The sequence below is a fragment of the Dromaius novaehollandiae genome, chromosome 9 (genome assembly GCF_036370855.1).
Source record: "Dromaius novaehollandiae isolate bDroNov1 chromosome 9, bDroNov1.hap1, whole genome shotgun sequence".
NCBI lineage: Eukaryota > Metazoa > Chordata > Aves > Casuariiformes > Dromaiidae > Dromaius > Dromaius novaehollandiae.
In genome coordinates this window covers 24,471,063-24,484,282 of record NC_088106.1, presented here as the reverse complement: position 1 = coordinate 24,484,282, position 13,220 = coordinate 24,471,063, and the positions used below count along the sequence as shown (strand labels likewise).

Below are 13,220 nucleotides of genomic sequence, written 5' to 3'. Positions count from 1 at the left end.
CCACTCCACAAATTAAAATATCCATGTTCATATCCCCACAGGAACTACTGTCTCGCTTAAAGTCTATAGAAAGCTGAAAGGAGACCCTCACAAATAAACATGAGATATAAACCTAGGAACAGGGTACCAATATACATTTCTAACTTTACCATGCTGTTAGAGAATATACATTCTGTGAAAGGCAACTTAGGAATAGACCGGTTGGTTTGAAGGCAAGAAATATGAGAAAGAAGAAAGGTTATGAAGGAATAAATGTTTTGAAGAGTTTTTGCCTGCTTTGCCTTCAGGTGATGGCATTTGCTTCCAAGAAGTAAGACCGCTGTAGTTTTGGTGGCATGCTGAAGTTCTCATTTCCTCTGGATATCAAAGTTATCTACGGCACCACCATCCAAGTTCAGCAGGCATGAAGCTCATCCCATAAAACATTGACATAGGATTCCAGAAGACCACATTTTTCCCTCTTCGAGTATATAGACAGTGGTTACAAAGACACTCCGTGGTTCAGCTGGTTGCAAAACAGCACCAATTTCATGATCTCATAATCTGCAGAGAGCACTATACCCGTATGCTGGGCACCCTCCATGAACTCCGCTTTCTCGATTTGCTGCAAGTCACGGTGCGGGTGCTCATCTACCCCTTTGTAATGGGGCACGAGTACGCTGTCTCACACGCTGATTTAGGTCCTGGGGCCCACGGCGACAGCTTTGATCATCCCGTATCTTATGAGTAGATTTATTGCTTCTGGGGCTCAATTGCAAATACAAGAGAGTAGGAGAGAAGAGAAAGGTTGCTCCCTTTTCATAACAAGAATGACACTCTCATAATAGAAATAAGGAAGAATCCTGGCTATTTTGGAATCCTGTTTTTATGATTCATTAATTTTTCCATTGAAATCTTTCTCAAAAGCATAAGTAAGTGGGGGGAAAAAAGCCAAAGGCAACACACAGCAGCTTACCGCAAAACAACAGCCAACACTTTAAATGTAAATGTAAGATTGCATTGCCTCTACATTTAGACAGCTATCACAATTTTGTTTGTTTTTGCAAACTAATCTGGCTGTTACTGACCTGGGTTAAAAAGTTGTCTTTCTTGACTGGTCGCTACCTACCTGTTACTGCCCTCTATTAAAGATATCTGTTCCCCAGTTCCGATGCTTTAACTGATGAATTTGCCTGATCATTGTTTGGGCTCCCTTCTGTAAAATTATCTGGGTTAGGAAAAAACCTTTCAGAATAGTAAAGAGATTCTTTTTCTTTTTCCTTTTTTTGGGAGGGAGGGAGGGGGATGACTTGGATCACTGTACAGATCCAGGCTTAGGAAGTGGACAGATAAAGCATAAGTTATACTTTTGGAACTGAAGAGGAAGTAATTGAAGGTGAATGGATGTGGGAAGCAACTGTGAGTACTTTGTCTAGCTAACTGTAAGCTGAAACAATACGCATAATTGTGGCTTACACCCAGTGTTTCTGATATTTTTGGAAAAAGGCATAAAAAACTAACACAAGGATGGACTTCACAAACTGAAAAAATATTTTTTCACTGTTTTCCTGGCTCAAGTTTGTTGAAATTAAGTCTCGGCTATAAGCAAAATACTTGGTCAGGATTCCATGTATTCATTTTTATCTTGTACTATATCTTTCCCAATTTAGATCCAATGTCGAAGTTGAAACCCTGTGTTACTTTTATTAAAAATTAGCAAAACATTTGCTAGTTTTCTTGTACTCCGCTGACAATTTCATCAATGTTATGAAAAAAATGATGATCTCTGCTTCCAAATTCTAATTAAATCATGTAAAAAAGGCAACTTAAGTATCGAAAAAAGATAACACTTAAGAAGGATAATAGGATTTCATACTTCCTCTCACCACTGAAAATGAAAAGGCAAATACCTAGTAGGTATTAGCTCATTGGTAAATATTAAAACAGAGTGAGAATCCTTTTTTTATTAAAAGTAAAATAATATAAACACTGATAAAGTGTCAAGCAATCCTCTGTGGATTGCATGAGTAGACCAGCTGAAAAGAGTTGCTTGCTTTATTTTTTGGGAGACTGAACACACTGCTGTGTGTTCATAAACTCACTGTGTCTGTGAAGATGGAAGAGTACAATCTCCAGCTAAAATTTTATGGGCAAGTTAGGTAGGTGGTATATAATCATTCAGTGAGAAATTTGGATAGAAGATGCCTCCTCTTGCAACAAGTACTGCAGGATCGTTAAAGAGACCATGCTGTCAAGACTTATTATATAATTCAGCCCAAGGAAAGCACATCCAGGAGCACGACCACAATAGGACGTCAGCTCAGAACCGAGTCGCGTCTCCTGCCAAATTACCATCTTCCTTTCCTGCCAGACACAAGTCTTTTATACAGGTGTGCATCAAACAGCTATTTTTATGTAATTAAGTGAGATTAAATTAACACGTGACAACTTTATTTAGTGATCTCGCATTATATAAACCAAGCAAGGTTCATAACATGTTAAAAGCAAATTCTGCTTTTGAACTAAAAGCAGGAGTCTCTTATGGAGCCCAAAATAAGATCAATGTTTGTTGCAATTTGAGAGCATGATAAAGCGGAGAGTTTCCGTATTAAGGCTTTGAGTAACAAAGCTGAGGAACTAGCTGCACATTTTCCATTATAGTGATTAGAAAATGTGGGCTTAAATTTCCTGTATACTGTCAGAGTTCCAATTTGCATTCTTAAAAAGAAATTGCAACATTACACACAATTATAAGGGATAATGCTATAGACAATGGCAGTGTTAATTTCCAACATTTTAGTTTTGTGGCTTCAGTTGGGTTCTTAATGCTATTTAAGCATATACAGTTCTTTCCCCACCTTCCATGTGGTTCTTCCTGCTGCAGAAAAGCCTTTTATTAAAAATGCTTCCCAATGATTATAGAACACATATTTATTTATTGTTCAGATGGTTCATTTATTAAGAATAAATAATTTAAATCTATTTTCTTCTATTTAATTAACATATTAGCAGTTGCAGCATATATGGCAAGAAATGTTTATATTTATACTTTTTGCTCAGGCTATGTTTGTTCTATTCTACTTGATGGCTACCTTACTTATTTATTAAAAGCTACGGACCTGATTAAGGCTCTAGGGAAATGTTTGCAAACTTGTGGAGAGGCAAGGGAACCTGTGGTGGCAATGGCAAAGTACTCCATCATTCCGTGCAGTTCCTCTAACATTCAAGGCAGGTTTAAACCTGTAGAGCAAAAGAGCGAATACTCTGGAAGACCTGGGCTTATTTCAAACTCGTTGCAAAGAGACATAAATTACAGCAGTGTCATTCCTGCTGGATTTGGCACACATAAAAAGGAGTACTTTCTATGACTAGCAGGGAGAAATTTAATTTCCATTCTCTTAAAAAAAGTTGATATTGATTATTGCTCTACTCTGTGATTGCAATATTGGACTTTTATTTATAGTATTAAAATGCAGGCACTATAATGCTGTATTTTAAATCTATTTTCTTCTTTAAAATGGCATATATGCTATGCCCCTTCCCTCCCCTCCTTTGTCCTCCCCCTCTTTTGTGCTCTTAGGCTCTCTGCACCGTTGTTAGTCTTCTGGGGGCAGGGGCTATGCAACTAGCATTTCTTAGAGAGTTAGCTCTGGCTTTCCTACAGGATAGGTTATTTCTCTACAGGAAAACATATTGTCATATTCTTTGGTAATACATAGACTTCTCATAAATGTAATCAAATCTAGATTCCTGTGGCTTATTTGAGTGTTTGTTTATTTATTTTAAACTAGACATTAAGTTTAGTGTGGTCTGAATTGTGGCTTTAAGCACCCACTCAGCACGCTGGCGTTACGCAAACATGCAGCGATATCCTGGTAAACCAGTGAAGGACGGTGAACCTCCGACTGCTCCCGCAGTGAGTGCTACAGTGGGGCTTGCTGTAGGATCCAAAGTGTCCGCATTTACTTACTTACGTATGTATGTATGTACGTACTTACGTATGAACGACAAGGTGATTTTTGTAATGTTGAAATGGAATCGTATTTCCTTTATTTTTGACACCTTTTTTTTTTAACTTAATGGAATCTAATATTCTAAACAATAGACTGATACTACTTTGTACCTGAATAAGTTACTTAAATATTCCTGCTATGCTGTCACTTCTTGATTACTTAGAATAACTGAGAATCATCATGATACTATCAACTTAAGGTATGATTGAGCCTGACCTTGGAGCTGTCCAGATTTCTTCAGCAGACTCTCTGGCTCTCAGGGTAAATGCTTTCCTCCAGCAGTATTTTGAATCCACACTGGAAAAATTATGATAAAGACAATCTCTACATCTCTAGACTCAAATGGATCTTTCTGATTGACTGTCTCCGATGTCAGGTCCATGTCAATAATTCTCAGTGAATGCATGCCTATGGCCTTTTCCCCCTTGTTTTATAATTCCTATTTCACAAGACCGATAAAACATGTCAGAGCAAAGTGAGTTTTTGTACTTCTCTGTATGGTTATTGCTCCTCTCAGGTGGTTCTGGGCACGTGCCTGCACGGGGCTCACGTCAGAAGTAATCCTTCAGTAATGCTCGATTTGGGACTAAATAATACATTTTCATACTGTAACAGTTGTGTCACCAATTTATATAACAAAGACGGAAAGCTACGCTCCTTCGATTATGCCATGACAGAAAGAGTGAAATGAGTAAAGGATTTGCAGCTTGACTTCTGCTTCCTTAAACCCTGGTCAAGGCTGTAGAAGTCAATGGACACACCTGGTTGCAGAGCAGCATAAAACGTAGGCCTTAATGATAAGTGTTTACTTTAAATTTCTACCTAGTGCTATATCTTCATCATCATTTAAATGTAATTGTGTGTGTTTACATCCATAGCTTGTACGCACCAGGGAAGACGGTGGAGCACCCGGCCTGTCGTGTCAATAAACAATTAACACCAGGTAGAAAGGAGAACGGATTATTGATTAAGGTAACAGAACTGAAATTATTTTTTGTTTCTGCCACCAATATAATGTGACCCCAGTGAAGTTTCTTCATCTTTTGTACTTCAGCTCCCCACCTGTGGAATGGGGTAAAACTTGTCCCTTTTCATTCCTGTTATTTATTTATACTTTAAATTTATTGGGAAAATAGATGCATCTTCCTCTACAGCCTCTATTCTGCATTCTTGCTTTCTAGATATCACCAGAGTCAATTATATATAAAGACAGTTAATATGCTAATACCTAAAAGGAGTATTTTCCTATTTTAGCTTCCTCAGAGTCTTGCCGGTTCTCTGTATCTGGTCCACCCTCCTTCGAATTACGATGCCCTATTTAGACATGCACTCTTTCAATGTGGTAACCCACAGGTCATATTTCTAGTTTTTCCGAAAGTGCAATGTTGTATTACAGACCTCCTTGTGCTGTTTGCCGCATATCTTTTTTTTAAGTTAGCAACCTGTAAAACTCTACAGGTTTTAAAGCCCCTTCTGCACCTTTGCAGCCTTCGTCAGCTGATGCTAGGAATACCAGAGGGACCGTTGCGGGCAGGCACGCAGGGACGTACGCCCCGATTCCCAGTGACGTTGGCAGTTAAGCCTCTCTGCATTATATTTACCATTTTCCTAGTAAATTTTCCCATTTAGTAGTTTCCGTAACTTTAACTGGATGAGCAACCAAGACGGGCGTGAGAAGGTGATCCCCACGCTGCCTAAGCAACACGGCACCGGGCGGGGCGGCAGCGGTGTGTCCAGCCGCTTTGCCCAGCCGAGGAGGCCTCGCGCCGCGGCTCTGAGGAGGGGCTCGGGCCTCGCCGCCCCGTCCCCGTCCCCGTCCCCGTCCCCGTCCCGCTTTGCCGTGTGCGTGGACGGGAGGCGGAGGGGATCCTGCTTTCCACCGGCTCAGAGCAATCTGCTCAGTGAGTCGTGCTTACAGCAACGCATACAGAAAGCGCAATAACGGCGGCTTTGCGCGACGACTGTGTTTCATGCCAGGCCGCGTGGCGCCACGCAGCACGGACCCCGCTCTCGCTCTCCGCTGCCCGGAATTCAAACGAGGGCCCCACCGCCCTAGCCGGGCACCCGGCGCTTGCCCCGCCGCCGCTGCGGGGACGGTCGCCCCGAGGACCTCCGCCAGCCCCGCCGCGTCCCCCCTCTCCCCCCCCGCCGCGCCGCACCCGCGGCGCTGCCCCGGCCCCGCGCCCGGCTCGCGGGGGCGCGCGCGCAGGCACGCGCAGGTGCACGCGGCCGCCCCGCCCCGCGCGCAGGTGCTGCCCCCCCTCCCAGCTCCCCGCGGGGCGGGGCCGGGCGCGGCGGCGGCGCTGCCCCGCCGGCAGGGCCCGGAGCCCCCCGCCCCCGCCCCGCTCATGAATATTCATGCGTCCCCTGGCCGTGACGTCGGCGCGGGGCCGGGCGGGAGCTGGCGGTGCGCGTGGATGCGGGAGCGGCGGCAGCAGCAGCAGCAGCAGCCCGGGCGCCCGCACACTCCGGCCGAGGGGGCTGCGGTCCGCGCGGGGCCGGCGCCGCGGCGGCCATGCGCCCGCGCTGCTGGGGGCCGGCGGCGCTGCTGCTGCCGGCGCTGCTGGCGCTGGGGCTCGGCAGCCTGCTCGCCGCCAAAGGCAGGTACCGCGGGCGCGGCCGGGGCGGCGGGGGCCCGCGCGGACGGGGGCGCCGCCGCGGGCCGGGCAGGGCAGGGCAGGGCAGGGCAGGGCAGGGCGGGGGTCGGCGCCCCGGCGGGGCTCGCGGCGGGCGGAGGCGGCGGCGGGACGTCCGGGGGCGGCGGGTCCCGGCGGGCGGCGCGGGGGCCGCTCTGGGCGCGCCGGCGTGAGGCGGGGGGCAGCGCCAGCCCCGGCGCCGCTCCGCTCGTCCCGGCCGCCCCGCGCGGGTGCCCTCGGGGGCCGCCGCTCCGCCCGGCCGGCGTCTCCTCGCGCTTCGCTTCCCTTATTGGTGGCATTACATGGTTTTTTTCCTCTCAGCATCGTTTTCGCGCAGCTCGGGTCTGACTTGCCAGCTCCAAGTTTTGAGAACTTGGAGAGCTCTAGCTTCACTTCACGTCTTCCTCGGACCCTAAAAAATTTAAAAGTGGTTCCTCTTTCTTCTTTCTTTCTCTCTCTCTCTTTTTTTTTTTTTTTTTTTTTTTTTTACGGGGACTCTATCTCTTACTGTACCCTGTCGATTGTAGGGAGAACCTAAGGGATTGTGCTTAAAAAAGGAGAGAAAAAAAAAAAAAAAACTTAGCTGAGTCCTAACTTCAAGGGGAAACTGTTCCTGGCAAACATTACCTCAACTTCTCTTCTCTTCTCTTTTTTTTAAATTAACCTATATAGGTAGCGGGAAGGAATTGCTGCCTCTCTTGCTAAGCCGCTGTATGTCCTCAGGTCCTGGCGGGATCAGGTGTTCTCGCGGCAATTTTGCTGTGCTGTGTGACTAATCACAAGCGTTTTGGTGGAATTATTTTCCCCCTATTTATTTCTTATCATGTTTTTTAAGATAATTCCCTGCTCTGCATGGCTCTCTTCTTCTGATCAGCGTGCTGGTTTTGCTTCCCCGGAGGCTTCTTTTTGGAGGTTGCAGGTAGTTTGTCAGACAGATCAGTTTTCGTTTTGGGTTCTGCTTCGCATTTGACCACTGGAGGGCTGCAAAGAGCATTTTTGTGTAACAGTAACTTAAAAAAAATATATGGTGTTTAAAAATAGGTATTGAGGGGTATTTATGTTGGTATCTAAGTGCCCTAAGTTTTTTTCCTTATTGCTTTGCACACTTTTTTAAAATCAGTTATTGTCTAAGACTATAATGCAGGATTAATAAATGAATTTAATATATTAATACTTGTCTCTATGAGCTTTTTTTTCCCTCCCATCTGACTAGTTAAGTAAAGGAAATAGGGTTTATTTAAATAAGATGGTGTTGCTTTTGCTGTTCTCTGGAGGCCTGGGGTTTTCTTGGTTTTGTTTTTTCTGAAGGGGGAAAGTTTAATTCCGAGGGCACTTCCGTACCGCAGCGGAGAAGCTCGGTGCCGTGCCGTGGAGCTGTGCGCTCGCTGGTTCGCGAGGCACGTAGGATGCCACGCGCCAGGCTGGTGCCTCTCCTGCGCGAGGGGCACCTGCGGCAGGGGTAGCGCCGGCAGTCTCCAGCAGTGGTTTTGAGTCTTATCCTGTCTCCCCTGCTCTGCTATCACAGCACTTAAATTCTTAGTTTAAAAACAAAGCCAAGCCCAGCAACCTTCCCCCTGCGACCTACATCTCCGAGTCTGGGGAGACGGATCGCCCAAACCGGCAGTGCTGCTTCTCCTCGTTCGCTAGCTGGGCTCCCTGGAAAAGAGCAGTTTCTTCCACAGAGCTATCTGCAGGTTGCAAAGGTCGTTTCTTCCACGTAAGGATGAAAAAATAAGACTTTTTGAAATGTTCTGTGGGAAAAAACAAGTGTGAGTGGGAATTTGGGGGTAGGTAGTAGATGGTTAGTTAGGAAACTTAACCTGCTTGTTAAACAGTCATGCTCAATTCTCGCTATTGCTAGCGGTATACCAGGTGGTCGACCCTGGGGTCTCTAGCTTACGTTTTGATGAAATGGCTGTTTTTGACTGAAAAACAGTATCTTTAAAGCATCCTCAGACAAATCAGTTCAGCAAGGCAAAGAGACACCCTTTCTGGAGTACCTGGAGTTGCGTTTCGTCAGCGTGGAGGCTGTGCGGGCAGCCTCCTGCCTGCCCTTGGCTCTGTGGAAGAGAGTACGCGGCAGGGTGGGGTCTCTCAGCACGCCCGGGTACCTGTGGTCGCGAAGGGGGAGAAATGCCACCCGAAGCATTTCCCTTCTGCTTTCTGCCTCTCCACGGGTCTGTGCGTAAGGCTGAATAGTTTAATAGGCAAATATTAGAATGAGATAATAAATCACGTAAATGAAGTCCTGAAGAAAGGTTGCCATATCCAAAATTCCTTGTGAGATCCAGCTAGTGAACCTTTAGGCTTTGGCTTTATTTGAACTTCATCATTAACATAAACATCCCTTTAACCTTAATTTTTAGGTACAGCTGCAAGCATCTCAGCTATCTGAATAACTAAGAGAATATTTGATCCCAAATTCATTAATTACATAGGCAAAACTTGAAGTCTTAGTTATCCAGAGCACTTCCAAATTGATGGAAAATTCAGTCCCACTTGGCAAGTCCTTTGGGAACGCATCTGATGCGACTACCAGCACCAGAAAAACAACTAACCCAGAGAGACACAGGCAGCATATTTTCTTTAAAAGAAAGCTTAAAGCCCAGGGGAAGAACTCCAGGAAAAATTTTTGAGAACTTACTAGGCGGATGCTAGTAACTGAACTAGTTTTCTGTATAATGCTCTGGTTACTTGTGAATTTATTTATGGTAGATAATAATGAAATACTCTCCACCCTCCCCCTGCCCCGGTATCAGTTCGAAGGGGATCTGTGGAAAGGTTAGAACGTTCTTTTTATTCCGTATCCAGAATTCAGGAGAGATCATGTTGGCACAGTGTTTAGTCAGAAGACTGGGAACGGAGCAACCTTGCTCTCTGGTGGTGGTGCTGCTTCTGGCTCACCACGAAACCGTGGCAAAGACATGTAAATATTTCATGTTTCCATTTTCCTATCAGTGAATGTAAATAGCAATATTTACTTTATAAAAAATGTTTTGGATAAAAAGGAATTCATGAAAACTGGCTCTCCTGTTTGACAGGATAAAATTGTCTGATTTAAAAAGTCCAGGTGTCAAGACATTGAAATGATTGAGAAGTCTCAAAAGACAAAAATCTGCGTATTTGATACTGCTTGATTATTTAGGTATTTCGGTATAGAAGCCTGACAATGTTTAAGTTGTCTTTACCAAGCTAGAATATATTTACCAGTCGTATTAATATCATTACCAATTTTAATTGCCTTCTTTGGAAAGCTACCAGAGCTGGAAACCCGAGAACTTCAGAGCTTTCAAAGCACGTTTCAGTCATAAGCAAAGTACGTGCGGCTTGCGGGCACCTGCAGAGACGTTGTGTCTTCTGCCGCTGAATGTGGGTGGATGGCCTGGGAGCGGCCTGGAGTTGCAGTTTGTTTGTTTTGTTTTTGCTTTAAGTGACAGCCCTCAGGCAGTGTCTGTAACCAGAGAAGACCCTCTCAGAGCCAAACTGCAGATGTGAAAGTGGCCTTGGTTTTCCTTTCTCCTCCTTTTAAAGATTTGGAGAAGCGCATGAAAGCTGATTAGTATTTATCAGAGACATGGTCACCTTGTTTTGATTGTTTACTGTTTAACTGGAAAAATGTATTGATGATCCAATACTCCTGCGCATCCATCAGGCAGTAAAAGAAAGCAGAGTGCAAATTACTAATTCCATATAGTTATAGCCTGGCATGTGTTAGGAAACAGATGTTATTCCTAGGGCTCTTGAAAATAAAGATTCATTGAAGATATTATTTAATATCTGATTGAAATATTAGAGCATACAAATTTCTCATTCACTTCTTGTGTGTTGGATTTCTTGTGTCAGATTGGGAGGATGCTTTGGGAAGGTAATTTCAAAGGTTTCGTTCTAGCTTTCAGATGATTCTCCTTTCTTCCCTTTCTTAGACGCCCAGTCTTGGCCTCTTCTTGGTCCTCGTTTTGACTTAGTTGCCCCAAAGTGATTTGTTTCTGTTTCACTTCTCTTGTTCTGCTATGTTAGAAAAAGGCAAATAGTTTGCTTGGCTCCCAGAGAGTGTCCAAGTGGTGTAGCTAGCCCTTCATTTAGGGGAGAGAGCTTCCCTGCTGTGGTATAAATAATGGCAAAACGGAAGATTGAAATACACTGTTTCTGTAGCAAGCTAATTGCTAGTGTCAGTTGTAGCTCCCTGTGGTCCATGGCCCCTTTTTGCAAATAGGGCAGAGAATCAACTTCTAACATTCAGAAAGTTTAATGTTACTTAATGTTACATGAATAATTTCGAAAGACAAATTTTTAAACCCAATAGCAGTGAGATTTGGCTTGAGTCACACTTGCGGCTTTTTTTTCTGTGTAAAAGGACCATAAATTAAGTGTAGCTGGTCTGAGGGACTTTTCTTTCAGTATAAATTGTCCAAGAGCGGTCTGAACAGAACAGCTGCTGGGTTATGTTGGGTATATATGCACAGTGATCTTTGACCTGCCTTAGGTTTTTCTACTGATAGTGCTTCAGTGCGACTTCTCAGTCACTCAAATGTCTGTTGATTTATTAAACAAAAATAAAAGAACAAACCTTTAGCAAAACCAAAGGTCACAGTCTGTTTTAATAGGATGCTCTAGAGGACAGTAACAGGGTTAGAAGATAAATTTCCTTATTGAAATTTCAGTGAGAGAAAAATCTCTGGTTTGTATGTGTTGCTGTGCAAGTAGAGTCTGGACCAGCTGGAGATGGTGCAAACAAAGAAGGGCAGGAATGATAAGCCTGGGGAGCGAGACCTGATGTGCTGAAGGACTTGTGGTGTTTGGCTGAATAAAAAGAATTGAGGAACGTGCAAACCATTTTCAGATACATAAAAAGCTGCTGCAAACTGGAGGAGAATAACAGGTTCTCCATGTTTGTTATGGATAGGACAAGAAGTAAAGGGCAGCAAGAAAAATTCAGGTTAAGCTTCAGGAAAAACTTCTGATGTGGTATGTTAGAGCCTTTAAATGGGGATCTTTAACAACCATTTGGAACAATATTAGCAAATACAGCTGATCACACTATTGATGGACAGGAGAATGGTTGCAATGAACTCCTGAGGTCCCTTTCCACGTAGGAGGCTTCTCCAGGCAACTTTTACTCTTCCTCGGTCTCTCTACAGACACTGCCTGCAGCCTAGCAGCCTTCCTTGAGCGGCAAAAGCTTTAGCTGGTATGTCCTGGGGACACTTGTATGCCCCTTGGTGTGCTTTTTCTAGCTACGCCTTTGCCAGGCGCTGTTCTCAGAAGTCATGGTTTTGGACAACTGCATGCAGTAGTATCTCCTCCCTTGCTATATTCTGGAGTAGTCCACTGAATCAAATTCTAGTGGTAGGTGCTTAAACTGATTATACAGGCTGCTCTCATCACTGATGCCAAACAAGCAGCTGTGTTCAACTGATCCTCAAACCCCCCTTCATGGGAGAAGCTGCAGGATGCTGCAGATGCTATCCTTCAGATGGATTTAACAAATCCTTATGCAAATTCATGAAAAGAAAAATCTGGTGTGCTTAAAAAATATGAAGGTGCAACCTTTTGTTGAAGTAGTCCTGTGCGACATGTTGCCCCAGGGTGGGAGGCTCTCCAGGCGCGGTACCATGTATGATGTTCTTTTCTGTAGGCACTTGCTCTTGGTCAAAGAGAGGACGTGAGGTTCAGCTGGCCCTTGGGCTGCTGTAGGGTGCCTCTGGTCTTAGCCAGACAGCCCACTAAATGTGGAGGGTGCCACTTACAAAATTAGGTTACTTGCTGAACACAAATTGCAGTGTTGTGATTAAGTGATAGGATTTTTTTTTTTTTTTTTTAAACCAATCTCGTTTGAGACTTGGCAGGTGTGTGTGTTTTTTTTTGTTTTTTTGTTTTTGTTTTTTTTTTTAAACTTTCCACGAATGTATTTTTAGTAGCATACTGACAAGCCCATAGTAAACACCATATAGGTGCTTCTGATAATTTCAGTTGAGGTGGAAAGGAGAGTGGCTGCCAATCTGAAATCGGAGACTGCCAAATTTTAGAACTGGGAAGCGGGCATACCCTGTCATAGGGTTTGAAATGCATCTGCCCAATGAAGGGAGGGGGAGAAGAGGGTAGTGAAGAACTAGAGGTGGAGGAAGAAGACCAGTGTCAGACCTGAGAAAGCCATTTGTTGTGTCAAAAGGAGAAACTACTCCCTGACTGAAGTTTGTGTTTGGATCCCCTTGGTCTCTTTTCTGTGGGTCTTGGTATACTGTGATTATTTAAAAATAAAGAGTTGTCATGATTCAGACAGGGTGCTTGTAAAAAGAAGAATGAAGAAAGAAAGATGCAAGACCGAAAAACGGGCCTGATTTGAAGAGCTGTTTTAAACCTGTCACTGTGCAAAGAAGCAGGGTTACTTGTCTGTCGCCTATGTGGTGTAGTATATAAAGCACTTGTGGTAGCAACATACACCTTGCTGTACTCCATGTTACTTTCTGCAGAACAGCGTAATGGGATGCCTGGTGGATAATTTGTGTAGTGCTCAAAATATATTTTATATATATATGTGTGTGTGTGTGTATGTATAAACATGCATATACATATGCTCTGTATTTTAAATGGG

At 44.3% G+C, this 13,220-nt stretch overlaps 1 protein-coding gene across 2 annotated transcripts in view; it reads left to right on the top strand.

Moving 5' to 3' along the window:
- Positions 1 to 13,220, top strand: part of CLSTN2 (calsyntenin 2) — a 423,340-nt gene that overhangs the window by 33,285 nt on the left and 376,835 nt on the right. Inside the window, exon 2 of one of the 2 annotated variants that reach the window (XM_064516936.1) lies at positions 4,871 to 4,964. Coding sequence is in view for 1 of the 2 variants with exons in the window: in XM_064516935.1 (XP_064373005.1) it covers positions 6,508 to 6,592 (85 nt within the window). In the remaining variant the exon portion in view is untranslated. Of the gene's footprint in view, positions 1 to 4,870; positions 4,965 to 6,429; positions 6,593 to 13,220 lie in introns of those variants that run through there. The other variant, XM_064516935.1, reaches the window with a different exon arrangement.